General features: G+C 42.9%; 1 protein-coding gene across 2 annotated transcripts in view; it reads right to left on the minus strand.

Moving 5' to 3' along the window:
- Nucleotides 1-27,566, minus strand: part of LOC110535115 (serine/threonine-protein kinase TAO3) — a 160,073-nt gene that overhangs the window by 59,620 nt on the left and 72,887 nt on the right. For both annotated transcript variants that reach the window (XM_036936323.2, XM_036936324.2), the window contains exons 3-6: nucleotides 10,800-11,028; nucleotides 5,416-5,487; nucleotides 3,998-4,099; nucleotides 3,352-3,397 (exon numbers count right to left, since the gene is read on the minus strand). In XM_036936323.2, the coding sequence (XP_036792218.2) occupies nucleotides 3,352-3,397; nucleotides 3,998-4,099; nucleotides 5,416-5,487; nucleotides 10,800-10,931 (352 nt within the window). In that variant the 5' untranslated portion in view covers nucleotides 10,932-11,028. The remainder of the gene's footprint in view (nucleotides 1-3,351; nucleotides 3,398-3,997; nucleotides 4,100-5,415; nucleotides 5,488-10,799; nucleotides 11,029-27,566) is intronic.

Here is a 27,566-nt window from a genome sequence, read left to right on the forward strand (position 1 = left end):
GTCTGGTGAGGACCTGCCTTACAACAGGCCTAAAAGCCCTCAGTCCAGCTTCTCTCAGCCTATTGCAGAGAGTCTGAGCACTGATGGAGGGATTGTGCGTTCCTGATGTAACTCGGGCAGTTGTTGTTGCCATCCTGTGCCTGTCCCGCAGGTGTAATGTTTGGATGTACCGATCCTGTGCAGGTGTTGTTACATATGGTCTGCCACTGCCAGGACAATCAGCTGTCCGCCCTGTCTTCCTGTAGTGCTGTCTTAGGTGTCTCACAGTACGGACATTGCAATTTATTGCCCTGGCAAAATCTGCATGCCTCCTTGCAGCATGCCTAAGGCATGTTCACGCAGATGAGAAGGGACCCTGGGCATCTTTCTTTTGGTGTTTTTTAGAGTCAGTAGAAAGGCCTTTTTAGTGTCCTAAGTTTTCATAACTGTGACCTTAATTGACTACCGTCTGTAAGCTGTTAGTTTCTTAACGACTGTTCCACAGGTGCATGTTCATTAATTGTTTATGGTTCATTGAACAAGTATGGGAAACAGTGTTTAACCTTTTTGGGATAGGGGGCAGCATTTTCACTTTTGGATGAATAGCGTGCCCAGAGTAAACTGCCTCCTACTCTGTCCCAGATGCTAATATATGCAAATCTATTATTAGTATTGGATAGAAACCACTCTGAAGTTTCTAAAACTGTTTGAATGATGTCTGTGAGTATAACAGAACTCATATGGCAGGCGAAAAACTGAGAAGTGGGATATCTGAGGTTTGTAGTTTTTCAACTCAGCCCCTATTGAAGATACAGTGGGATATTGGTTATGTTGCACTTCCTACGGCTTCCATTAGATGTCAACCGTCTTTAGAAACTGATTTGAGGATTATACTATAAAGCAGGGGCTCATGAGAGCTGTTTGAGTCAGTGGTCTGGCAGAGTGTCTCAGTGACGTGAGCTCCCGACAGAGTTAACTCTCGTTCCAGTGCTTTTCTTCAGACATAGGAATTCTCCGGTTGGAACATTATTGATGTTTTATGTTAAAAACATCCTAAAGATTGATTCCATACATCATTTAACTTGTTTCTACGACCTGTAATGGAACTTTTCGAGTTTTTGTCTGGACGAAGTGCTCAAGCCTCATGAAGATGGATTACTGGGCTGAACATGCTAACAACAAGTGGCTATTGTGACATAAATGATGGACTTTATGGAACTTTATGGAACAAATCAGTCATTTATTGTCAAACTGGGATTCCTGGGAGTGCCTTCTGATGAAGATCATCAAAGGTAAGTGAATATTTATTGTGTTATTTCTAACTTCTGTTGACTCCAAATTGGCAGATATTTTTCTGGCTGGATTGGGCTCTGAGCGCCGTTGTCAGATTATGCTTTTTCCGTAAAGTTCTTTTGAAATCTGACACAGCGGTTGCATTAAGGAGAAGTCTATCTTTAATTCTATGAATAACACTTGTTTCTTTTATCAATGTTTATTATGAGTATTTCTGCAAAATCACCGGATGTTTTGGAATCAAAACATTATTGCACGTAACGTGCCAATGTAAACTGAGATTTTTGGATATAAATATGCACATTATCGAATAAAACATACATGTATTGTGTAACATGATGTCCTATGAGTGTCATCTGATGAAGATCATCAAAGGTTAGTGATTAATTTGATCTATATTTCTGCTTTTTGTGACCGGAAAAATGGCTGTGTGTTTTTTTGACTTGGCGGTGATCTAACATAATCATATGTTGTGCTTTCGCTGTAAAGCATTTTTGAAATCGTACACGATGGGTAGATTAACAAGAAGTTCATCTTTCATTTGCTGTATTGGACTTGTTAATGTGTGAAAGTTACATATTTCGTAAAAATATTTTTGCGCTGCCTTTTCAGGGGAATGTTGTCGAGGGGTTCCGCATGCGCTAGAAAGGTTAAACCCTTTACAATGAAGATCTGTGAAGTTATTTGGATTTTTATGAATTATCTTTTAAAGACAGGGTCCTGAAAAAGGGACATTAATTATATACACACACACACACACACACACACACACACACACACACACACACACACACACACACACACACACACACACACACACACACACACACACACACACACACACGAGTCGGAGCAAGGTCAGGAATGTTGGGAGACTGAACAGGAACATTCATAGTGGAATATTGAGTGGAGAGGTTAGAGAAAAGGCTCATCTCTAACCATGAATGTTGAATCATTAAACTTCTTGTAACTAGGGGGCAGTATTTTCATTTTTGGAAAAATAACATTCCCAGAGTAAACGGGCTATTTTGTCAGGACAAAATGCTAGAATATGCATATAATTGACAGCTTGGGATAGAAAACACCTTAAAGTTTCCAAAACTGTAAAAATATTGTCTGTGAGTATAACAGAACTGATATTCCAGGCGAAAGCCTGAGAAAAATCCAATCCGGAAGTGACTCATGTTTTGAAAGCTCTGCGTTCCATTGCGTCCCTATTGAGCAGTGAATGGGCTATCAACCAGATTACTTTTTCTACGTATTCCCCAAGGTGTCTACAGCATTTTGACGTAGTTTCACGCATTTATGTTGAAGAATGAGCGCAAGCGATTATATGGCAGAGTGATTCTTGCGTAAAATACAGAGGTAGGCATTTTTCCTCTCGGAAAAGCCAATTGTCCCGGTGGATATATTATCAAATGGATATTTGAAAAACACCTTGAGGATTGATTATAAACAACGTTTGCCATGTTTCTGTCGATATTATGGAGCTAATTTGGAATATTCAGCGTTTTCGTGACCGCAATTTCAGGTTGATTTCTCAGCCAAACGTGAAGAACAAACGGAGCTATTTCGCCTACAAAAATAATATTTTTGGAAAAAAGGAACATTTGCTATCTAACTGGGAGTCTCGTGAGTGAAAACATCCGAAGCTCATCAAAAGTAAACAATTTAATTTGATTGCTTTTCTAATTTTCGTGACCAAGTTGCCTACTGCTAGCTGGACATAATGCTATGCTAGGCTATCGATAAACTTACACAAAATGCTTGTCTTGCTTTGGCTGTAAAGCATATTTTCTAAATCTGAGATGACAAGGTGATTAACAAAAGGCTAAGCTGTGTTTCAATATATTTCACTTGTGATTTCATTAATAGGAATATTTTCTAGTAATATTTATGTTGCGTTATGCTAATTAGTGTCAGATAATGACAACGATCCCGGACACTGGATGGGTAGTTACAACAGGTTAATAGATTCATTGAGCACATGCTCCAAAAGCATCCAGCTATTTTCGTTGTGTTTGGATTTTGTAGCCAAAAATGTTCTTTGGATGAGCTGTGTGTGTGTGCACTACTCACCCTCTAGTAAATCTGATGCGGAGCCTAGGCAGTACTCCATCACCAGCTGGAAGAGACAGAGAGAAAGGTCAGAGGTCAGAAGTTTATAACATAAAATTGAAAGAGTGAAGAGAGACAATGTGTGAAAGAATGGTGGAGAGAAAGAGAGAGAGCCTGCCCACAAAATGAGGTGGAAACTGAGCTGCACTTCCTAACCTCCTGCCCAATGTATGACCATATTAAAGACACATATTTCACTCAGACAACACAGACCCAGAAAGAATTTGAAAGCAAATCCAATTTTGATAAACTCCCATATCTACTGGGTGAAATACCACAGTGTGAGATCACAGCAGCAAGATTGGTGACCTATTGCCACAAGAAAAGGCCAATCGGTGAAGAACAAACACCATTGTAAATACAACCCATATTTATGTTTATTTATTTTCCCTTTGTACTTTAACCATTTGCACATTGTTACAACACTGTATAGAGACATAATATGACATTTGAAATGTCTCTATTTTGTGAGTGCAATGTTTACTGTTCAATTTTGTTGTTTATTATCTATTTCACTTGCTTTGGAAATGTAAACATATGTTTCCCATGCCAATAAAGCCTTTATAATTGAATTGAAATTGATGCAGCTCTGCCACAGTCCACTGACCCAGGCAGTGTTATCTTTCAAGTAGCAGCCTTTATACTCAATGGTGTTTGGGTGGTGCAGCTGCTCCAAAAACTTGACCTCCTTGATGATGTCCTGCCATTTCTGAAGAGAAAAGGAAGGAGAGTGAGAGAGAGAGTTTATGGATAGGTCAGTTACAATTACACAAGAGAGGAGTTTGAACCTAACCTTTGACCCCAATCCTAACAAAAATGTCAACACAAGGCCTTGTGGATCACAGGGAATGTTGAACCTCTGTTACAATGCCTGATATGTGACCGTTCGAAAGGCCAGGTTGTGAGTTCAAAGATAGTGAGTTGTGACCATCCTAATGTCCATGGGGAAGGAGTGTGTTGTGTCCATAGGGAAGGAGTGTTGTCCATGGAAAGTTGAACCTCTGTTTCAAGGACTGAGGTGTGACTGATAAAGCAGACAGTGGGAATGAGTTCCAAGTAAGTTAGTACCGTTTCAAAGCCTGAGGCATGACCATTCTAGTTTGAGTTTAAAGTGAGATGTGACCATCTGTGGTCCGAGTGACTTCTGAGCGAGTGAGAGCTGGCCAAGGAATGTTTAACCTCTTGGTGTTAGGGGGCAGTATTTTCATATCCCGTTTTAAACGGGATATTTTGTCAGGAAAAGATGCTAGAATATGCATATAATTGACAGCTTTGGATAGAAAACACTAATGTTTCCAAAACTGTAAAGATATTTTCTGTGAGTATAAAAGAACTGATGTTGCAGGCGAAAGCCTGAGAAGGTTTTGAAAGCGCTGCGTTCCAATGACTAATTTTGAATATTTTTCGGCGTTGTGGTGACCTCAATTTCCGGGCGATTTCTCAGCCAAACGTGAAGAACAAACGGAGCTATTTTGCCTACAAAAAAAACATTTTGGGAAAAAATGAACTTTGGCTGTCTACCTGGGAGTCTCGTGAGTGAAAACATCCAAAGTTCATCAAAGGTAAACGATTTAATTTGATTGCTTTTCTGATTTCTGTGACAAGTTTGCCTGCTGCTAGCAAGGCATAATGCTATGCTAGGCTATGATAAACTTACACAAATGCTTGTCTAGTGTTGGCTGTAAAGCATATTTTGAAAATCTGAGATGACAGGGTGATTAACAAAAGGCTAAGCTGTGTTCCAATATATTTAACTTGTGATTTTCATGAATAGGAAGATTTTCTAGGAAGATTTATGTCCGTTGCGTTATGCTAATTAGTGTCAGATGATGATAACGGTCCCGTTCACGGGCTGGGCGTCACTACAGGTTAACCTTAGGTGTGACTGTTATAGTGGACATACTGAGTGACTCGGTTTGGCCAGTATAGCAGTCAATGAGTGACTTCAGAGTGAGTTGGCTGGTTGGTTTAGCCAGTATAGCAGTCAGTGAGTGACTTTAATGTGTGCTGGAGTTGTCCTCTCACCTCGGTGGTCTGTTTGCCATTGTAGGACATCTTCTTGATGGCCACCACCTCTTTGGAGTAGGAGTTTCTGGCCTGTAGGAGAGAGACAAGGGAGGGTGTGAGTGAGAATGAGACAGAGAGAGAGAGAGATGGGGGGTGTGAGTGAGAACGAGACAGAGAAAGATGGGGGGTGTGAGTGAGAACGAGACAGAGAGAGAGAGACGGGAGGGTGTGAGTGAGAACGAGACAGAGAGAGAGAGATGGGGGGTGTGAGTGAGAACGAGACAGAGAGAGAGAGAGATGGGGGGTGTGAGTGAGAACGAGACGGAGAGAGAGAGACGGGAGAGAGAGAGAGAGAGAGGGAGAGAGAGAGAGAGAGACAGAGAGAGAGAGAGAGAGACAGAGAGAGAGAGAGAGACAGAGAGAGAGAGACAGAGAGAGAGAGAGGAGAGAGAGGAGAGAGGGGAGAGAGAGGAGAGAGAGTGAGAAGAGAGGAGAGAGGAGAGAGAGAGAGTGAGAAGAGAGGAGAGAGAGAGTGAGAAGAGAGGAGAGGAGAGAGAGAGAGAAGAGAGAGGAGAGAGAGAGAGATGGGAGGGTGGATGTGAGAACAGGCATCTCTATATAAATACACCACAGTGGTATGAATACAGGATATGGGCTCATCTTTTATAGAGCCGTCATCAGTACTAAAACCCACTAGGAACGACCATCATTTGTTAACCAGATTGTGCTGCAGTTCACATTTAGTAAATTACTACTAGTAAGTGAATAGTCCTTGCCAGAGTCAATTCATTTGCAAACCCAAGTGGAGCACTTGACATTCAATTCAATAAGTATCTGAAACATAGACAGCTGGCTAGCATCCAGTTGGAGTCTAAAAGCTGGTACAAATGGGTCAAATTATAGTGATACATCTTTATACAGTTAGAAGCCAGTTTATTAGGTACACCACCCCCATTAAAAAAAATGGTTTGCGCCTAAAGACAGTCACATGACCATGGCTTGCTACATAAAGCAAGTAGACAGGCAATCAGTAACTGTTTGACTGAAAGTTAACATGGGAAAAATGAGTGAACTAAGTGACTTTGTGCGTGGTATGATGGTTGGTGCCAGACACACCAGTGCCAGTAGCCTCCTGTGCTTTTCCACAGTGTCTAGGATCTACTGAGAATGGAGTGACAAAACAAAAAACATCCAGTCAGCGGCAGTCCTGTGGGACAAAACAGCTGCTTGATGGAGGTTGAAGGAGAATGGGAAGAATCGTGCAAGCTAACAGCCACAAACCGGTCAATCACAGCACAGTACAACAGTGGTGTGCAAAACGGCATCTCGGAAACACATTACTCGTCGGTCCTTGTCACGGATGGGCTATTGCACAGGACAACCACACCTGGTTTTATTCATATCAGCTAAAAACAAGAAGAAGCAGCTCCATGGACACATGATCACCAACACTGGACAATTGAAAAGAGGAAAAACATTGCCTGGTGCTTGTTGCGTCATGCTGATGGCAGAGTCAAGATTTGGCATAAGCAGCATGAGTCCATGGCCCCATCCTGCCTGGTGTCAACAATAGATGCTGGTATTGATGGTGTAATGGTGTGGGGAGTGTTTTCCTTGCACAAGTTAGGTCCCTGGATACCATTTGAGCAATGTTTCCACGCCCCAAAGAATTCAGGCTGTTCTGGAGGAAAAAGGGGGTCCGATCAGGTACTAGATGGGTGTACCTAACAAACTGACTGATGACTCTGGGTCAAATGAGAGCAAACTGGAAACAGTAATCAACTGTCTCTCTTCATTGACATCTCCACTTAAGGAGTTACTGAACAAATATGAAAGTACAGATTTTAACATCACAGGAAACTCCCTCGAGTTGAGATATGAGCATAGAGGAAACAGGCTGTTCTTCAGCTAGAAGTTAGGTACAGTACTTAACCTGCTGGTGGCCCATCTACACACAGTAAGAGCGTCATTACAGTCTCTGCCCCTAGAAATGGCTGAATTTTAGAGAACATTTTAGAGGCCCCCCTCTTGGCGGTGTAGAGAAATATTTGAATTTAAGCCAAATTCCTGCAATTCTACACATTTCTCCATGGAGCTGAGAGAAATGTTTGCAGTTTTAAAGATAATTTCCTGTGCATTTTGCCATGGCTAATGCTGTTATTTTTCTCAAACATTAGATTAAATGACACTACCGTTCAAAAGTTTGGGGTCACTTAGAAATGTCCTTGTTTTGAAAGAAAAGCAGATTTTTTTGTCCATTAAAATAACATCAAATTGATCCGAAATACAGTGTAGACATTGTTAATGTTGTAAATGACTATTGTAGCTGGAAACGGCAGATTTTTTATGGAATATCTACTATTTAATAAAGCTGCCAGTTGAGGACTTTCTCAAACTAGACACTAATGTACTTGTCCTCTTGCTCAGTTGTGCACCGGGGCCTCTCACTCCTCTTTCTATTCTGGTTAGAGACAGTTTGCACTGTTCTGTGAAGGGATTAGTACACAGCGTTGTACGAGATCTTCCGTTTCTTGGCAATTTCTCGCATGGAATAGCCTTCATTTCTCACAACAGAATAGACTGAAGAGTTTCAGAAGAAAGTCCTTTGTTTCTGGCCATTTTGAGCCTGTAATCGAACCAACAAATGCTGATGCTCCAGATACTCAACTAGTCTAAAGAAGACCAGTTTTATTGCTTCTTTAATCAGACAACAGTTTTCAGCTGTGCTAACATAAATGCAAAAGGTTTTTCTAATGATCAATTAGCTTTTTAAAATGATAAACTTGGATTAGCTAACACAACGTGCCATTGTAACACAGGAGAGATGGTTGCTGATAATGGGCCTCTGTACGCCTATGTAGAAATTTCATAAAAAATCTGCCGTTTCCAGCTACAATAGTCGTTTATAACATTAACATTGTCTACACTGTATAGCCGGGTAGCCTAGTGGTTAGAGCGTTGGACTAGTAACCGGAAGGTTGCAAGTTCAAATCCCCGAGCTGAGAAGGTACAAATCTGTTGTTCTGCCCCTGAACAGGCAGTTAACCCACTGTTCCTAGGCCGTCATTGAAAATAAGAATGTGTTCTTAACTGACTTGCCTAGTTAAATAAAGGTAAAATGTAAAAAAAATTAATGGACCAACTAAAAACTTGTTTTTATTTAAAAAACAAGGACATTTCTAAGTGACCCCAAACTTTTGAACGGTAGTGTATATACTGCTATATTCATTGTTTTTGGACTTTGCAATTCTCCTTGACTGTCTAGCTCTTATTTTGGTGATTGTTAGTTCTCATAGATTTTCTACATACAGTGCCTTTGGAAAGTATTCAGACCCCTTGACTTTTCCACATGTTGTTAAGTTACAGCTTTATTCTTAACTGGATTTTTTTTTTTTTAAATAGTCAGCAATCTACACAGAATATACCCCATAATATTTAAACTCCCCAAATACAGGTGTGCCAAGCTTTAGCATCATATCCAAGAAGACTGCCAAATGTGCTTCAACAAAGTACTGAGTAAATGGTCTGAAAACGTACGTAAATGTGATATTTACGTTTTTAATTTTTAATAAATTAGCAAAAACAGTTTTTGCTTTGTCTTTATGGGGTATTGTGTGTAGATTGATGAGGATTTTTTAAAATCCATTTTAGAATAAGACTAATGTAACAAAAACGTGGAACAGGTCAAGGGGTCTGAATATCTGTTTTAAGACATTGAAGTTAATAAACGAAATAAATAATAAACTATTATTGTGGATCACAGGCAGCTGGGTAGAGAAGTGTGTCAATGACCACAATAAAGGCACAAGGATTTCATCATAGCCAGCCATATCAGCTAGACAGACTGACCAACTCATCCTCACGCAGTGGGGTTCGGTGACATGGTCCTTTTGCCATAAAAATGTAATTACTAGAACAGGATAAAAAAATATATTTAGACTACGGCAGTTTGACTGGAACACTTAAAAGGGTTAATCTGGGATTGACACATGCATTTCTGGACTTTTAAATGAATGATACATAGCCATTGACCTCTGTTGTTTTTCAAATCTCAGATTGCCGCTTTAAAATAACAGTACATTGTTGTAATTCTATTTCTGTAGCCTTGTCTGGTCGATGACTGGACTCAGAAGAGCAGTAATGCCTGCCAACCCAGGTCCAGTAAAATATCCTGCACTACTATCAAAAGAACAGTGTCAAGGGGGACAATAAAAAAGCACCAGGACTCTATAGTAAGCCATATCAGCCAGACTGCTAGGCTGACATTGAGTCCTGTAGCCTTGTGTGAAAATGACTGGATTCTATGTAGTAGTAATGGCCTACTATCTATCCACCCATCCATCGGCAGATGTCCTCGCCACATAACCCACAAAACAGCTGTCTTAGAAGGAAAGGCTTCAGAGTATGCCTTTTCTCCACCAGCCTTGAATCTGGAGAGGCTGAGGGAGGGGAGGATAGGAGAGGAGAGGGATGCGAAGGAGATAGTAGGAGAGGGATGGGGAGGTGAATGGAGGAGGAGTTGGAAGAGGAGAGGTGAATGGAGGGTTGAGAAGAGAAAAGGGAGGAGAGGGGTAGAGGGAAGGGAGGAGAGGGGTAGATGGAAGGGAGTAGAGGATTTGAGGGGAGGAGAGGGGTAGAGGGAAGGGAGGAGAGAGAGGGGTAGAGGGAAGGGAGGAGAGAGAAGGGAGGAGAGGGGTAGAGAGAAGGGAGGAGAGGGGTAGAGGGAAGGGAGGTGAGAGAAGGGAGGAGAGGGATAGAGGGAAGGGGGAGAGAGAAGGGAGGAGAGGGGTAGAAGGAAGGGTGTAGAGAGAAGGGAGGAGAGGGATAGAGAGAAGGGGGAGAGAGAAGGGAGGAGAGGGATAGAGAGAAGGGAGGAGAGGGGTAGAGGGAAGGGAGGAGGGAGAAGGGAGGAGAGAAGGGAGGAGAGGGATAGTGGGAAGGGGGTAGAGAGAAGGGAGGAGAGGGGTAGAGGGAAGGGATGAGGATGAGGAGGAGAAGGATGGAGGGATTGGTGCTGGCAGACTCGTCCTCTCTCTCCCGGCGTTGCTTTAGAATCAAAGGCTTTGTGTCATTAGTGACAACCAGATAAAGAAACGCAGAATAGAAACTTAACGGAAATGGCAGCAGAGAGTTAATATCAGACAACCTTGAGAAAGTGTGTGATCTTGTCCCTGGACTCTGACATAGCCACAGACTAACATCAACCACAAAATGAATAGAGTATACTCTAGCCATGCCAGCTAGTTCTGTGTAATAGTAGAGCCAATGCTACTCTTTCAAGAGTATAACCCCTACTATTACTTTATCACTACTAGCCTCCTAACTGGAGCGGCACTAGAGCTAAGTTGATGTGCACGTCTCCCACCCAGAACCTGTATACGTCAGGATCTCAGTTCACGTACAAAGTAGACGGCCCCGAAGCTGCCATGGCCGATCTCATGGAGGTCACAGAAGACTTCCTCTGGGTCATCTTTGAAGAAGAGGTCGGCCTGTTCCGGGTCCTTTGGCACACCCTTCCGCGTGGACGAGGGCATGGTGGGTGGGCGCTAGACGGTACCGTGGTTACCGCGGTGTTCCACCTCACTGCAGCTCCTCCTCCTCATCCACGCGCCCAGCATTCACCATAGCAACCTGGACGGAACACAAACGTACACGTTTGAGAGGGAGTAAGGCCAACACACAACAAAGAGCTGACATGTAGTGTATCAGTTTGGTGTATTCATATGATCTCTTCACAACATGACTTGTCAACTAAATGGACAATAGAGCGTTTCGAGATGACATTTACCAACCAGGACCTACAGGATAAACATGCAGAAACATACACACAGTTCAAAACACCTGATTCGGTACCAACCCCTGTCTACAACCGTATCCTACTCATCACCATTTAACGTATGTGCGTTGGTCACGTGGACAGTTGGCAGGGTAGAGGAAAGGAAAGGAGACGGTCATGCTCACTATCTCGTCCTGCTGTTCAACCATGCAGAAAATCACTCTCTCACACACACACACACACACACACGGACACACACGGACACACACACACACACACGGACACACACACACACACACACACACACACACACACACACGGACACACACACTTACACACACACGCACAAACACACACACACACACACACGGACGGACACACACACACGGACACCCACGCACACACACGGGGACACACACACACGGACACACACGGACACACACAGAGGACAGCTGCAGCCGCTCGCTGTGAGTCATTGGTGCATCACTTCCACACACAAACACACAGAGAGAGAATAGAGAGGGCCACGTGATCACACACACGTAGGCCTGGGAGATATACTGTTTATACCGTATACCGGAGTATTTCCAAATACTGATCATATGATTTCCAATACCGTAAAAAATATTAAATATAGATATACAGTATTTTTTGTATTTTTTTAGTGATGGGAATAACTTATGCGGAGGCTGCCTGAGTCCATGCTACGATACTGCTTATGAACTAGAACTATAAGAAATCTAAGATGTATCAAATGATATCCCGTTCAGGGCTCTAGCTATGCATTAAATGGTTTGGTAACTTTCTAGCTACAATGGCTTGCTAAAGTATTCACCCACCTCTGCGTTTTCCCTATTTTGTTGCATTACAACTTGTAATTTAATTGGATTTTATTTGGATTTCATGTAATGGACATACACAAAATCAAGTTTTCTGTTTTGTCGTCTTATTTCTTTGTCTTATTTTTTGCATCTTCAAATGGCTAGACATGTTGTTTAAAACAAATTACACAACCCCCCTGTTACGTTCCCCAGTTTATGTGTTGTAGTTTGTGTATTTGCATGTGTTTTATTTCAGGAAATGGCTTCCTGAAATCCTCAAGCAGCTGATTGGTCGACTCCAGGGCTAATTGGAGAGCTGACCCCGCCCCCTCGTCAAGACACAGCTTACTCCAGTTACATTCAATCTGAAGCTATATAAAAGCCAGTGTTCTGTTCAGGAGAGAGAGATTTTGGAGGTAGGGATTGCTGAAAGAGATTTTGCTAGAGAGATTTTGGAGGTAGGGATTGCATAGAGAGATTTGGAGGTAGGGATTGCTGAGAGATTTTGCTAGAGAGATTTTGGAGGTAGGGATTGCTGAAAGAGATTTTGCTAGAGAGATTTTTGGAGGTAGGGATTGCATAGAGAGATTTGGAGGTAGGGATTGCTGAGAGATTTTGCTAGAGATTTGCTCTGAGGTCATTGCAGAGTGATTGATTGTGATAGATTTTTGCTGGAGGTTGATTTGCTGGGAGTTCATTGCTGGGAAGTTGGTATGTTTTGTGAGTTTGTTGCTCAGAGCTTATTTGATGTACTTTGTTTCTTAGTTTGTTTGTAAAATTGTGTAATATTCTGTTTCATTTGTTCCCAGGGGAGAAGGGGAAGGCACCTTGGGAGTGCTTAGGCAAGAGGCCCGCGGGCATACATATACCCGTAGTATATTCATTGTCTAGGTACACTAGGTAAGACCTGGGCGGACCACTCCCTGTATTTTGGTTAGGGCACCAGGTGGTGCTAAATTAGGCAAGTAGTGGGTAGGCAGGTAAGATAGGAGAGGGGGGGGCTTTGAGATTTACTTTCTTTGCTTTGGTTCCGTCCAGCCCCTTTTCCCCATATTACCGTGTAAAGGAATAAAGTCCTTGTAAACGGTACCACATTCTGCCTGTTGTCATCCTTACTCGCACCTACAGTCCATACCTTTTTCACTTCACGGAGAGTTTAGTTGTAGCAGGGTGTTGCGTTCCCTCTTCATAGAGGCGTGCGTAACACCCCCCAAAAATAAATTTTAATTCCGGGCAACAAAATAGGAAAAATGCCAAAGGGGGTATTTACTGTTGCAAGCCACTGTAAGTGGCTAGATGTCAAGATAACGCTTTTTGGTTACAGCCGGGACATTCAATCCCCTTCTGGATCAAGATTCCCGTTGCCTAAATTGTTTAGTGCGTAGAAAAAAGTGCACACTGAAAAAAAAATATAAACGCAACATATAAAGTGTTCCCATGTTCCATGAGCTGAAATAAAATACCAGAATTTTTCACAAAAAGCTTACTTCTCTCAAATGTTGTGCACCCCTGTAAGCGAGCGTTTCTGCTTGCCAATATAATCCATCCACCTGACAGGTGTGGCACATCAAGAAGCATCATTCCATAGGTGCACCTTGTGCAGGGGACAATAAAGGCCACTAAAATGTGCTGTTTTGTCACAACATGATGACACAGATGTCTCAAGTTGAGGGAGCGTGCAATTGGCATGCTGATTGCAGGAATGTCCACCAGAGTTGTTGCCAGAGAATTTAAACTACCATAAGGCGCTTCCAACATTGTTTTAGAGAATTTGGCAGTATGTCCAACCGGCCTCACAACCGCAGGCGTTGTGTGGGCGAGCGGTTTGCTTATGTCAGCATTGTGAACAGAGTGCCCCATGGTGGCAGTGGGGTTATGGCCAGTCATAAGCTACAGACAACGAACACAATTGCATTTTATCAATGGCAATTTGAATGCACAGAGATACTGTGACGAGATCCTGAGGCCCATTGTCATGCCATTCATCCGCCGGCCTCACCTCATGTTTCAGCATGATAATTCACGGCCCCATGTCACAAGGATCTGTACACAATTCCTAGAAGCTGAAAATGTCCCAGTTCTTCCATGGCCTGCATACTCACCAGATGTCACCCATTGAGCATGTTTGGGATGTGTATGACAGCGTGTTCCAGTTCCCACCAATATCCAGCAACTTTGCACAGCCATTGAAGAGGAGTGGGAAAACATTCCACGTCACAATCAACAGCCTAATCAACTTTATGCATGAGACAAAAGGTGGTCACACCAGATACTGAATGGTTCACGCCCCTACTTTTTTTTTTTAAAGGTACACTACATGACCAAATGTATGTAAACACCTGCTCATCAAACATCCAATTCCAAAATTATGAGCATCATTATGGAGTTGGTCCCCCCTTTGCTGCTATAACAGACTCCACTCTTCTGGGAAGGCTTTCCACTAGATGTTGGAACATTGCTGAGGGGACTTGCTTCCTTTCAGCCACAAGAGCATTAGTGAGGTCAGGCACTGATGTTGGGCGATTAGGCCTGGCTCGCAGTCAGCATTCCAATTCATCCCGAAGGTGTTCGATGGGGTTGAGGTCAGGGCTCTGTGCAGGCCTGTCAAGTTCTTACACACCGATCGGCAAAACATTCCTGTATGGACCTCGCTTTTTGCACAAGGGCATTGTCATACTGAAACAGGAAATGGCCTTCCCCAAACTGTTGCCACAAAGTTGGAAGCCCAGAATCGTCTAGAATGTATGCTGTAGCGTTAAGAGGCCTAGCCCGAACTATGAAAAATAGCCCTTGATCATTATTCCTCCTCCACCAAATCTGACAGTTGGCAGTATGCATTGGGGCAGGTAGCATTCTCATGGTTTCTGTCAAATCCAGGTGAAGTGTGATTCATTACTCCAGAGTCCAATGGCGGCGTTTCCAAACCCACTTCATGAATCTCCAGACAAACAGTTGTTGTCCTGACGTTGCTTCCAGAGGCAGTTTGGAACTCGGTAGTGAGTTGGAAGACAGACCGTTTCTGCGCCCATCAGCACTCGGTGGTCCCGTTCTGTGATCTTGTGTAGCCTACAACCTCGCGGCTGAGCTGTTGTTGCTCCTAGATGTTTCCACTTCACAATAAAATGACTTACAATTTACCGGGGCAGTTTACCGGGGCAGTTTACCGGGGCAGTGCTAGCAGGGCAGGAATTTGATATACTGACTTGCTGGAAAGGTGGCATCCTATGACAGTGCCATGTTGAAAGTCACTGAGCTCTTCAGTAAGCCCATTCTACTGCCAATGTTTGTCTATTGAGTTTGCATGGTTGTGTGCCTGATTTTATACACCTGTCAGCAATGTGTGTGGCTGAAATAGGCTAATCCACTCATTTGAAGGGTGTACACATACTTGTGTATATACAGTGTATCTGTAATCAACAGATGTATATCTGTATTCCCAGTCATGTGAAATCCATAGATTAGGGCCTAATTAATTAATTTATAATTGCCTGATTTCCTTATATTAACTCTGGCAAATCCTTGAAATTGTTGCTTTTATATTTTTTGTTCAGTATACATAGCGCCCCTTCGGTATGGTACAGAAACACTATGAACATCTCTATACCGCTCAACCCTACACACACAGCGAGTGTAGCCAGGCAGAGAGAGTCACAGACAATGATCATCATCATAATTCTCATGAGCTTCATCTTAGAGGTATTCATTGTTTTCAGATACAATGTGTCATATCAAACAATCTACTGTTCAAAAAGGCATAGCCATATTTGTTCCTTTTTCACATGAAAGGCATGGAATGACACGGATTATGTAGAACCTTCGGAACAATGGTGTGTTCCGTGTGGTACATGCAGACTTGGCTTCCTGCCTGACTTCTTATCTAGCTCTACAATGACAGACAGTTCATGATGTTCTCATGCTAACTAACTGTAGTGTGGTTGAGGTATTTCTCCTGAGCCGCAGCAGACCCTCTCTGAGCTGGATACCACACCTCAGATGACACTGACTATTTGGTAGGAAACGGTGTGAATAATGGATGACAAGCCTGGTTACAGGGGTTCTAATGTGTAAGCTACAATACTGTACATTGTGTTGTACTCTTGGTATTCCATCATTGTGTTTAACGAAAGTTCAGTTCTCACACACATTATCATTGCTACGTAATACCCGTGATAAACATCGGTTGAAACATTAAAAAAAAAAAACATGAATTGGTTCCACCATTGATGTTAGTAATGGGTGAACTACTGCCAATTTATCACAGTTCAGGGTCAAGATTCATCACAGTTCAGGGTCAAGATTTCTCCATGTGTTCTGGATGCCATGTCTCTGGCTGGACTGGAGAAAATTATAGACACAGAACAATAAATACACCCGTAAGCTATAGATAAACTACAAGCCTTCATTGACCCTTCCGACGTATGCCAACAGGGAAAACACAGTGTGTGTGTGTGTGTAAGCCATGTTTTGTTTCCATTTACCCCAAATCCATATAAAGCATTTCAAGTGTGTGTGTGTGTGTGTATGTGTCTCCCTCTTCATTGCATCATCCCAGTCTATCTCCACCCCCCCCCCCCCCCCACACCACTCAATCTGAATACACAGTTTACACCAGATAAAATAACAGAGAGAGAGGGGGGGAGAAGAGAATAGAGGTTGAGTGAGAGAGATGAGAAAGAGAAAAGAGAAATTAAGAGAATAAAGAGATGAACAGAGAGAGAGAGAGAGATGGGTCAGAGATAGATAGAAGGATAGAGGGTTGGAGATAGATAGAAGGATAGAGGGTCGGAGATAGATAGAAGGATAGAGGGTCGGAGATAGATAGAAGGATAGAGGGTCAGAGATAGATAGAAGGATAGAGGGTCAGAGATAGATAGAAGGATGGAGGGTCGGAGATAGATAGAAGGATAGAGGGTCAGAGATAGATAGAAGGATATAGGGTCAGAGATAGATAGAAGGATAGAGGGTCAGAGATAGATAGAAGAATAGAGGGTCAGAGATAGATAGAAGGATAGAGGGTCAGAGATAGATAGAAGGATAGAGGGTCGGAGATAGATAGAAGGATAGAGGGTCGGAGATAGATAGAAGGATAGAGGGTCAGAGATAGATAGAAGGATAGAGGGTCGGAGATAGATAGAAGGATAGAGGGTCAGAGATAGATAGAAGGATGGAGGGTCGGAGATAGATAGAAGGATGGAGGGTCGGAGATAGATAGAAGGATAGAGGGTCAGAGATAGATAGAAGGATGGAGGGTCGGAGATAGAAGGATGGAGGGTCGGAGATAGATAGAAGGATGGAGGGTCGGAGATAGAAGGATGGAGGGTCGGAGATAGATAGAAGGATGGAGGGTCGGAGATAGAGATTTGCTTCCAAACACCCTAGATCTTCTGTCTGAGGACCAACTAGGTTCACCTAGCCACATAATAATACACACAGGCACAAATGACCTGAGAGCACAGCAGGAAAGGGTGGCCACAGCACTGAAGGGAGAGATTGAAAAGCTTCTTCTACTTCCCCCAACGCACAAGTGGTTATCTCCACCCTGCTACCACGAAAAGACTTCCACCCTGCCACAATACAGCAGGTAATTTATTTTTTAATTTATACCTTTATTTAACTAGGCAAGCCAGTTAAGAACACATTCTTATTTTCAATGACGGCCTAGGAACGGTGGGTTAACTGCCTTGTTCAGGGGCAGAACGACAGATTTTCACCTTGTCATAATCACTAGTTAACTACACATGGTTGATGATATTACTAGATTTTATTTATTTATTTATTTTACCTTTATTTAACCAGGTAGGCAAGTTGAGAACAAGATCTCATTTACAATTGCGACCTGGCCAAGATAAAGCAAAGCAGTTCGACAGATACAACGACACAGAGTTACACATGGAGTAAAACAAACATACAGTCAATAATACAGTATAAACAAGTCTATATACAATGTGAGCAAATGAGGTGAGAAGGGAGGTAAAGGCAAAAAAGGCCATGGTGGCAAGGTAAATACAATATAGCAAGTAAAACACTGGAATGGTAAATTATATTATCTAGCGTGTCCTGCGTTGCATATAATCTGACTGAGCATACAAGCATACAAATATCTAAGTATCTGACTGAGCGGTGGTAGGCAGAAGCAGGCGCGTAAACATTCATTCAAACAGCACTTTCGTGCGTTTTGCCAGCAGCTCTTCGTTCTGCGTCAAGCATTGCGCTGTTTATGACTTCAAGCCTATCAACTCCCGAGATGAGGCTGGTGTAACCGAAGTGAAATGGCTAGCTAGTTAGCGCGCACTAATAGCGGTTCAAACGTCACTCGCTCTGAGCCTTCTAGTAGTTGTTCCCCTTGCTCTGCATGTTCCCCTTGCTCTGCTCTGTAACGCTGCTTCGATGGTGGCTGTTGTCGTTGTGTTGCTGGTTCGAGCCCAGGGAGGAGCAAGGAGAGGGACGGAAGCTATACTGTTACACTGGCAATACTAAAGTGCCTATAAGAACATCCAATAGTCAAAGGTTAATGAAATACAAATGGTATAGAGGGAAATAGTCCTATAATTCCTATAATAACTACAACCTAAAACTTCTTACCTGGGAATATTGAAGACTGAGGTTAAAAGGAACCACAAGCTTTCATATGTTCTCATGGTCTGAGCAAGGAACTGAAACGTTAGCTTTCTTACATAGCACATATTGCACTTTTACTTTCTTCTCCAACACTTTGTTTTTGGATTATTTAAACCAAATTGAACATGTTTCATTATTTCCTTGAGGCTAAATTGATTTTATTGATGTATTATATTAAGTTAAAAATAATAAACAAATAAAAGAAATCGGCCGATTAATCGGCATCGGCTTTTTTGGTCCTCCAATAATCGGTATCGGTATTGAAAAATCATAATCGGTCGACCTCTAATACAGACCACAGCACCCCCAGCCACATCCACACGCCCACCCCAACCAATCAGCACCCCCCCACGTCAACCATGCCCACACCCCATTTAGGCCCCCTCAGATCAGACCTATGCCCCTCCTGCCCACCCCATCCTCTGCAAAGAGGGCCTCAACATGGAAGTCACACATACGCCCAGGCAGTGAGCGGGCAAACAGGCCCAACCCCCACTCTCACACTCGCCCAAGCCAATGGCATGTACCAGATGCTCAGCAGGCTCTGCTCACACTTGCTGGCCTGAGGCCAAACCACACGACCAACAACATTGGACACTTCATGGAACACAAAGCCTTCACTATATCATCCTGGAATATCCAAAGTTTGAGGTCATCTGCCTTTGGCCTAAAGAGCAGGAACCTGGACTTCACCAAAGAAATCGGTAATACAGACATTGGCATCCTGCAAGAAACCTGGTATAGAGGAGACGGACCCACTGGTTGCCCTCTAGGTTACAGAGAGCTGGTTGTTCCATCCACCAAACTACCAGGTGTGAAACAGGGAAGGGACTCAGGGGGTATGCTAATTTGGTATAGAGCAGACCTAACTCACGCCATTAAATTAATCAAAACAGGAACATTTTACATTTGGCTAGAAATTCAAAAGGAAATGATCTTAACAGAGAAAAATGTCCTCCTGTGTGCTACCTATATCCCCTCACTAGAATCCCCATACTTTAATGAAGACGGCTTCTCCATCCTGGAGGGGGAAATCAATCCTTTCCAGGCCCAGGGACATGTACTAGTCTGTGGCGACCTAAATGCCAGAACCGGACAAGAACCTGACACCTTCAGCACACAGGGGGACAAACACCTGCCTGGAGATGACAGCATTCCCTCCCCCATATGACCCCTAGGCACAACTATGACAACATAACCAACAAAAACGGGTCACAACTCCTGCAGCTCTGTCGCACACTGGGTATGTACATTGTCAAGGTACACCTATAGCTCATCTCTTGACAGTAGTACTGTAGACAACTTTTGTGACAAGGGGGCAGTATTTTCATTTTTGGAAAAATAACATACCCAAAGTAAACATGATATTTTGTTCGGACAAGATGCTAGAATATGCATATAATTGACAGCTTAGGATAGAAAACACTCTAAAGTTTCCAAAACTGTAAAAATATTGTCTGTGAGTATAACAGAACTGATATTGCAGGCGAAAGCCTGAGAAAAATCCAATCCGGAACTCTGCGTTCCAATGCGTCCCTATTGAGCAGTGAATGGGCTATCAACCAGATTACTTTTTCTACGTATTCCCCAAGGTGTCTACAGCATTGTGACGTAGTTTTACGCATTTATGTTGAAGAATACCCATAAGCGGCTACATTGTGTAAGTGGTCACCTGATGGCTCTCAGAGTGACTCTCGCGTAAAATACAGAGGTAGCCATTATTCCAATCGGTCCTACTGAAAAACCAATTGTCCCGGTGGATATATTACTGAATAGATATTTGAAAAACACCTTGAAGATTGATTATAAACAACGTTTGCCATGTTTCTGTCGATATTATGGAGCTAATTTGGAATATTTTTCGGTGTTTTCGTGACCGTAATTTCCGGTCGATTTCTCAGCCAAACGTGAAGAACAAACGGAGCTATTTCGCCTACAAAAATAATATTTTTGGAAAAAAGGAACATTGGCTATCTAACTGGGAGTCTCGTGAGTGAAAACATCCGGAGCTCATCAAAGGTAAACGATTTAATTTGATTGCTTTTCTGATTTCCGTGACCAAGTTACCTGCTAGCTGGACAAAATGCTATGCTAGGCTATCGATAAACTTACACAAATGCTTGTCTAGCTTTGGCTGTAAAGCATATTTTGAAAATCTGAGATGACAGGATGATTAACAAAAGGCTAAGCTGTGTCTTAGTATATTTCACTTGTCATTTTCATGAACAGGAATATTTTCTAGTAATATTTATGTCCGTTGCGTTATGCTAATTAGTGTCAGACGATGATTACGCTCCCGGATCCGGGATGGGGAGTCACTAGAGGTTAATTAATCACTGACCTTAACCCAGTCTCTCTCAGAGCATTCACAGTCAGCCCACTGACACCCCTATCAGACCACAGCAAAATCACAATCTACTTGAACAGAGCAATACTCAATCATGAGGCATCAAAGCCAAAGGAACTGAGTAACATTAAGAAATGCTATAGACGGAAGGAATGCAGTTTGGAAACCTACCAACAAATTCAATCCCTTTTAGACAATTTCCTGGGCAAGGGATAGATAGATAGATAGAAGGATAGAGAATAGGGGACAGATATATAGAAGGATAGAGGATAGAGGGTCAGAGATAGATATTTAGAAGGATAGTGGATAGGGGACAGATATATAGAAGGATAGCGGGTCAGAGATAGATAGAAGGATAGAGGTCAGGGATAGATAGAAGGATAGAGGGTCAGAGATAGATAGAAGGATAGAGGGTCAGAGATAGAAAGAAGGATATAGGGTTGGGATAGATAGAAAGAAGGTAGATAGAAAGAAGGTTGGAGATAGAAAGAAGGATAGAGGAGAGGGTCGGAGATAAAAATGGAGCAAATGAAGAGGTCACATGGCCTCTCTAGGGGCCCTTTGCTTCCATCTCTCTTCCCTCTTTTCTTGCCTCCCCCCTGCTCCCCCCTTCAGGAATGTATGATATGATGCAACTAGGCAACAACAGGTTGAAACTGTGCTGTTGGTCCTCACTACCCGCTTACACCATGTGTGTGTGTGCATGCGCATTTTGAAATAATTGCAGATCTATCTATGAATGACACTGTGCTGAGGGATGTGATTAGGTACGCGGCTTAGACAGATTAGGGAGTTAGTGCGTGGGTGTGTGTGTGTGTGTAAATCGAAGCATGTGTGCTCAAGTGTGTGTGCGCGAGTGAGCATACATACATGCGTCCGTGCGAATGAGTTGAGCGAAGGCACACACGTCCTCACCTTTGCAATTGCACACAAACATACACTCCCGTCAAAAATATTGGTAAACAGACATGCGCTCACATATCCTCTTGCCCAAATACACACATTTCACCCACCAATATGGTGGTTTCTCACGCTGTGGGCTCCCTGAGGCCACTGCACTGCCATTACTAATTCATCTTCAAACGTGATGCTATGAAAGAAGACCATCAGGCTGCTGAATATTACATTCTACAGCTCTGCTCTGATACACACACGCGGAAACGTCTTCACGGGACCAAAAAGGTCCAAAATGGACCTGGGGCTTGATATGCATACATTGTTTTAAATGGAGACCCATATAGACCTGGTCAGAGTCAGACCGATCCGAGTGAGGGAAGCAGCAGAAAAGTAATTTTTTAAGCGACTTTACTAACCAGAGCTGATAAAGAGCGAGAGAAGAGATAGAGAGAGGCAGAGAGGCAGAGAGAGAGAGAGATAGAAGAGAGAGGTGCCGCTCTAGCAGGCGGGGGAGGGGCAGTACTGGGAGAGAGACACGGAGAGCAGGGAAGAGGGAGGGAGAGACCACAACCAACCAACAAGCCAACTCTCGCTAGTAGACCAAGAGATGCTAGAACTAGGTTATTTATCGTCCACTATGATAGATGCTATAACTAGGTTATTTATCATCCACTATGACAGATGCTATAGCTAGGTTATTTATCATCCACTATGATAGATGCTATAGCTGGGTTATTTATCATCCACTATGATAGATGCTATAGCTAGGTTATTTATCATCCACTATGATAGATGTTATAGCTAGGTTATTTATCATCCACTATGACAGATGCTATAGCTAGGTTATTTATCATCCACTATGACAGATGCTATAGCTAGGTTATTTATCATCCACTATGATAGATGCTATAGCTAGGTTATTTATCATCCACTATGATAGATGCTATAGCTAGGTTATTTATCATCCACTTTGATAGATGCTATAGCTAGGTTATTTATCATCCATTATGATAGATGCTATAGCTAGGTTATTTATCATCCACTATGATAGATGCTATAGCTAGGTTATTTATCATCCACTATGATAGATGCTATAGCTAGGTTATTTATCATCCACTATGACAGATGCATGAAGACCTCTAACAAGCAGCACAGGGGTCAATGAACCCCTGATCAACTGAGTCAGCCCAGCATGAGAGTCACCCACTAGTGCTCGCTGCCCGCACTACAAAGACTCGATGCACGCAAGTACACGCACGCACGCTCGCGAGTCAGACGAGAATTATTTACATGAGACGACCGACAAGGCCCTCATCCCTGTCATTCGCAGGAGAAAAAGACGAAGGTATCAGAGACTGAGGTATCAGGGATGAAGGTCCGGGTGCCTTGTAAGGATCCAATGCCGAGATGGCAATCTACTTTTACCATCAGTCCTATTAGCCAACGTACAATCAATCCATAATAACAACAGACGAACTACGATCACATATATCCTACCAACGTGACATTAAAAACTGCATTATCTTACGTTTCACCGAGTCGTGGCTGACCGACGACATGAATTACATACAGCTGGCGTTAACATTAACTCAAACAGCACTTTCGTGCGTTTTGCCAGCAGCTCTTCGTTGTGCATCCAGCATTGCGCTGTTTATGACTTCAAGCCTATCAACTCCCAAGATGAGGCTGGTGTAACCGATGTGAAATAGCTAGCTAGTTAGCGCGTGCTAATTGTCGTTGTGTTGCTGGTTCGAGCCCATGGAGGAGCAAGGAGAGGGACGGAAGCTATACTGTTACACTGGCAATACTAAAGTGCCTATAAGAACATCCAATAGTCAAAGGTTAATGAAATACAAATGGTATAGAGGGAAATAGTCCTATAATTCCTATAATAACTACAACCTAAAACTTCTTAACTGGGAATATTGAAGACTCATGTTAAAAGGAACCACCAGCTTTCATATGTTCTCATGTTCTGAGCAAGGAACTGAAACGTTAGCTTTCTTACATGGCATATATTGCACTTTTACTTTCTTCTCCAACACTTTGTTTTTGCATTATTTAAACCAAATTGAACATGTTTCATTATTTACTTGAGGCTAAATTGATTTTATTGATGTATTATGTTAAGTTAAATAAGTGTTCATTCAGTATTGTTGTAATTGTCATTATTACAAATAAAAATAATATTTTTTTTTTAATTTTTTAAATCGGCCGATTAATCGGTATCGGCTCTTATGGTCCTCCAATAATCGGTATCGGCGTTGAAAAATCATAATCGGTCGACCTCTAATCTCTATTGCACTCAACACTGTCATTTCTCACCTGGACAAAAGGAACACCCATGTGAGAATGCTATTCATTGACTTCAGCTCAGTGTTCAACACCATAGTGCCCTCAAAGCTAATCACTAAGCTAAGGACCCTGGGACTAAACAACACCCTCCGCAACTGGATCCTGGACTTCCTGACGGGCCGCCCCCAGGTGGAAAGGGTAGGCAACAACACATCCTCCACACTGATCCTCAACACGGGGGCCCCCTCAGGGGTGCATGCTCAGTCCCCTCCTGTACTCCCTGTTCACTCATGACTGCATTGCCAGGAACGCTCCCAACACCATCATCAAGTTTTCTGATGACACAACAGTGACAACGATGAGACAGCCAATAGGGAGCAGGTCAGAGACCTGGACATGTGGTGACAGGACAACAACCTCTCCCTCAACGTGATCAAGACAAAGGACAGGATTGTGGACTACAGGAAAAGGAGAATCGAGTACGCCCCCATTCTCATCGAGGGGGCTGCAGTGGAGCAGGTTGTAAGCTTCAATTTCCTTGGTGTCCACGCCCAAAAAATTGTCAAAGACTCCAGCCACCCTAGTCATAGACTGTTACCTCTGCTACTACATTTTTCCCCCCTTTTCATGGTATCCAATTGGTAGTAGTTACAGTCTTGTCTCTTCGCAGCAACTCCCATACGGACTCGGGAGAGGCGAAGGTCGAGAGCCTCAGTCAGTGAACTTATTTAGAATTTTTATTTTGTAATGTTTACTTTTTTTTCTTTTTTTTAACACTTAAAAATATATATATGTTTATTATTTTGTCTTTTTTTAATTTAGATTTTTAGAATTTGAATGTTTCTATTATTTTATTTATTAAAAAAAAAATTGGTTGAGGGCTTGTCAGTCAGCATTTCACTATGAAGTTTACACCTGTTGGTTGAGGGCTTGTCAGTCAGCATTTCACTATGAGGTTTACACCTGTTGGTTGAGGGCTTGTCAGTCAGCATTTCACTATGAGGTTTACACCTGTTGGTTGAGGGCTTGTCAGTCAGCATGTCACTATGAGGTTTACACCTGTTGGTTGAGGGCTTGTCAGTCAGCATTTCACTATGAGGTTTACACCTGTTGGTTGAGGGCTTGTCAGTCAGCATTTCACTATGAGGTTTACACCTGTTGGTTGAGGGCTTGTCAGTCAGCATGTCACTATGAGGTTTACACCTGTTGGTTGAGGGCTTGTCAGTCAGCATTTCACTATGAAGTTTACACCTGTTGGTTGAGGGCCTCCGAAAAAGAACCCAACCAAGACGCACTGCTTCTTGACACAATGCACATCCAACCCGGAAGCCAGCTGCACCAATGTGTCGGAGGAAACACCATACACCTGGCGACCTGGTCAGCGTGCACTGCGCCCGGCCCAACACAGGAGTCGCTAGTGAGTGATGATCATTTAAATGTGAGTTTACACCTGTTGGTTGAGGGCTTGTCAGTCAGCATTTCACTGGAAGGTCTATATAATAGTCCTATAACCTAGCTCACTGTAAGACAGACCGTTCCTCATTACGTAGTCCTATATAACCTAGCTCACTACAGTAAGACAGACCGTTCCTCATCATGACGTAGTCCTATAACCTAGCTCACTACAGTAAGACAGACCGTTCCTCATTACGTAGTCCTATAATCTAGCTCACTACAGTAAGACAGACCGTTCCTCATTACGTAGTCCTATATAACCTAGCTCACTACAGTAAGACAGACCGTTCCTCATTACGTAGACCTATAACCTAGCTCACTACAGTAAGACAGACCGTTCCTCATTACGTAGTCCTATAACCTAGCTCACTACAGTAAGGAAGACCGTTCCTCATTACGTAGTCCTATAACCTAGCTCACTACAGTAAGACAGACCGTTCCACATCATGACATAGTTCTATAACCTAGCTCACTACAGTAAGACAGACCGTTCCTCATTACGTAGTCCTATAACCTAGCTCTCTACAGTAAGAAAGACCGTTCCTCATCACAACGTAGTCCTATAACCTAGCTCACTACAGTAAGACAGACCGTTCCTCATTACGTGGACCTATAACCAAGCTCACTACAGTAAGACAGACCGTTCCTCATTACGTAGTCCTATAACCTAGCTCACTACAGTAAGGAAGACCGTACCTCATTACGTAGTCCTATAACCTAGCTCACTACAGTAAGACAGACCGTTCCTCATTACGTAGTCCTATAACCTAGCTTACTACAGTAAGGAAGACCGTTCCTCATTACGTAGTCCTATAACCTAGCTCACTACAGTAAGACAGACCGTTCCTCATTACGTAGTCCTATAACCTAGCTCACTACAGTAAGACAGACCGTTCCTCATTACGTAGTCCTATAACCTAGCTCACTACAGTAAGACAGACCGTTCCTCATTACGTAGTCCTATAACCTAGCTCACTACAGTAAGACAGACCGTTCCTCATTACGTGGACCTATAACCAAGCTCACTACAGTAAGACAGACCGTTCCGCATTACGTAGTCCTATAACCTAGCTCACTACAGTAAGACAGACCGTTCCTCATCAGAGAGTCACTGCTCCATCACGTGTGCGCCAGCCAGACAGACACAAAGGGACTTTAGAAAAGATTTGCCATTGCCTGCACTCAGCCTCTGCCAAGGCTTCCAACAACATTATCTTTCATCATGCTTGGTCCAGTTGTATTCGATTTTGTGCTATAGCCCAACTGTCGTTTGGCCAATATCGAATATCACAATGTTTTATGTGTATATAGTCACAATAGGACAATGGTTGACATCGCTCAAACCTAACCAATACAAATCTGCCAAATTGTGCATAATGTATGGTTGTTGGGAAGGACAGAGGGACAGAGAGAGATAATTAGATAATGATCCTTTCACTTTATATTACTAGCATGATATTACAGAGTAGGATTAGTGCTTTTGATATTACACTGTGGTATTCAATCCCATAGAGAATCACTGCACTTCAGCAAAGCCTTACTAATCAAGACGGAGAGCCTGGGTGCAGTAATAATGCTTCACATCCCCACTGTGGAGTATTCGTGTACTTTACAGTATTAATAACACACGTTAACACATGGTCATTTCGTCTCATATGGATGTGAATGGGTGATTTGTGTTGATTCAATTGTAATGAACATGAACTATAGGACATAGAAGTATGCCTGTGAGGGGGAATTCAGCAGTAGAGATGAAAGTGATTCGTGAGATGTATTCTCTCACCGCGCTGAAACATGGGTTATACGCATGCGCACATGGACAGACACACATACAGTAGAGTTCGGAATCAACCACCCCCTCTTCCCTTCGGTAACCCCCTCCCTCACCCTCCAACACTAAAACCCAGCCCTCCCTCCATCCATCTGAAATCCCAGCCCTCCCTCCTACAGTAAAACCCAG

This window comes from Oncorhynchus mykiss, chromosome 11, assembly GCF_057628025.1.
Source record: "Oncorhynchus mykiss isolate SJ-2025 chromosome 11, ASM5762802v1, whole genome shotgun sequence".
In the NCBI taxonomy this organism is placed as follows: domain Eukaryota; kingdom Metazoa; phylum Chordata; class Actinopteri; order Salmoniformes; family Salmonidae; genus Oncorhynchus; species Oncorhynchus mykiss.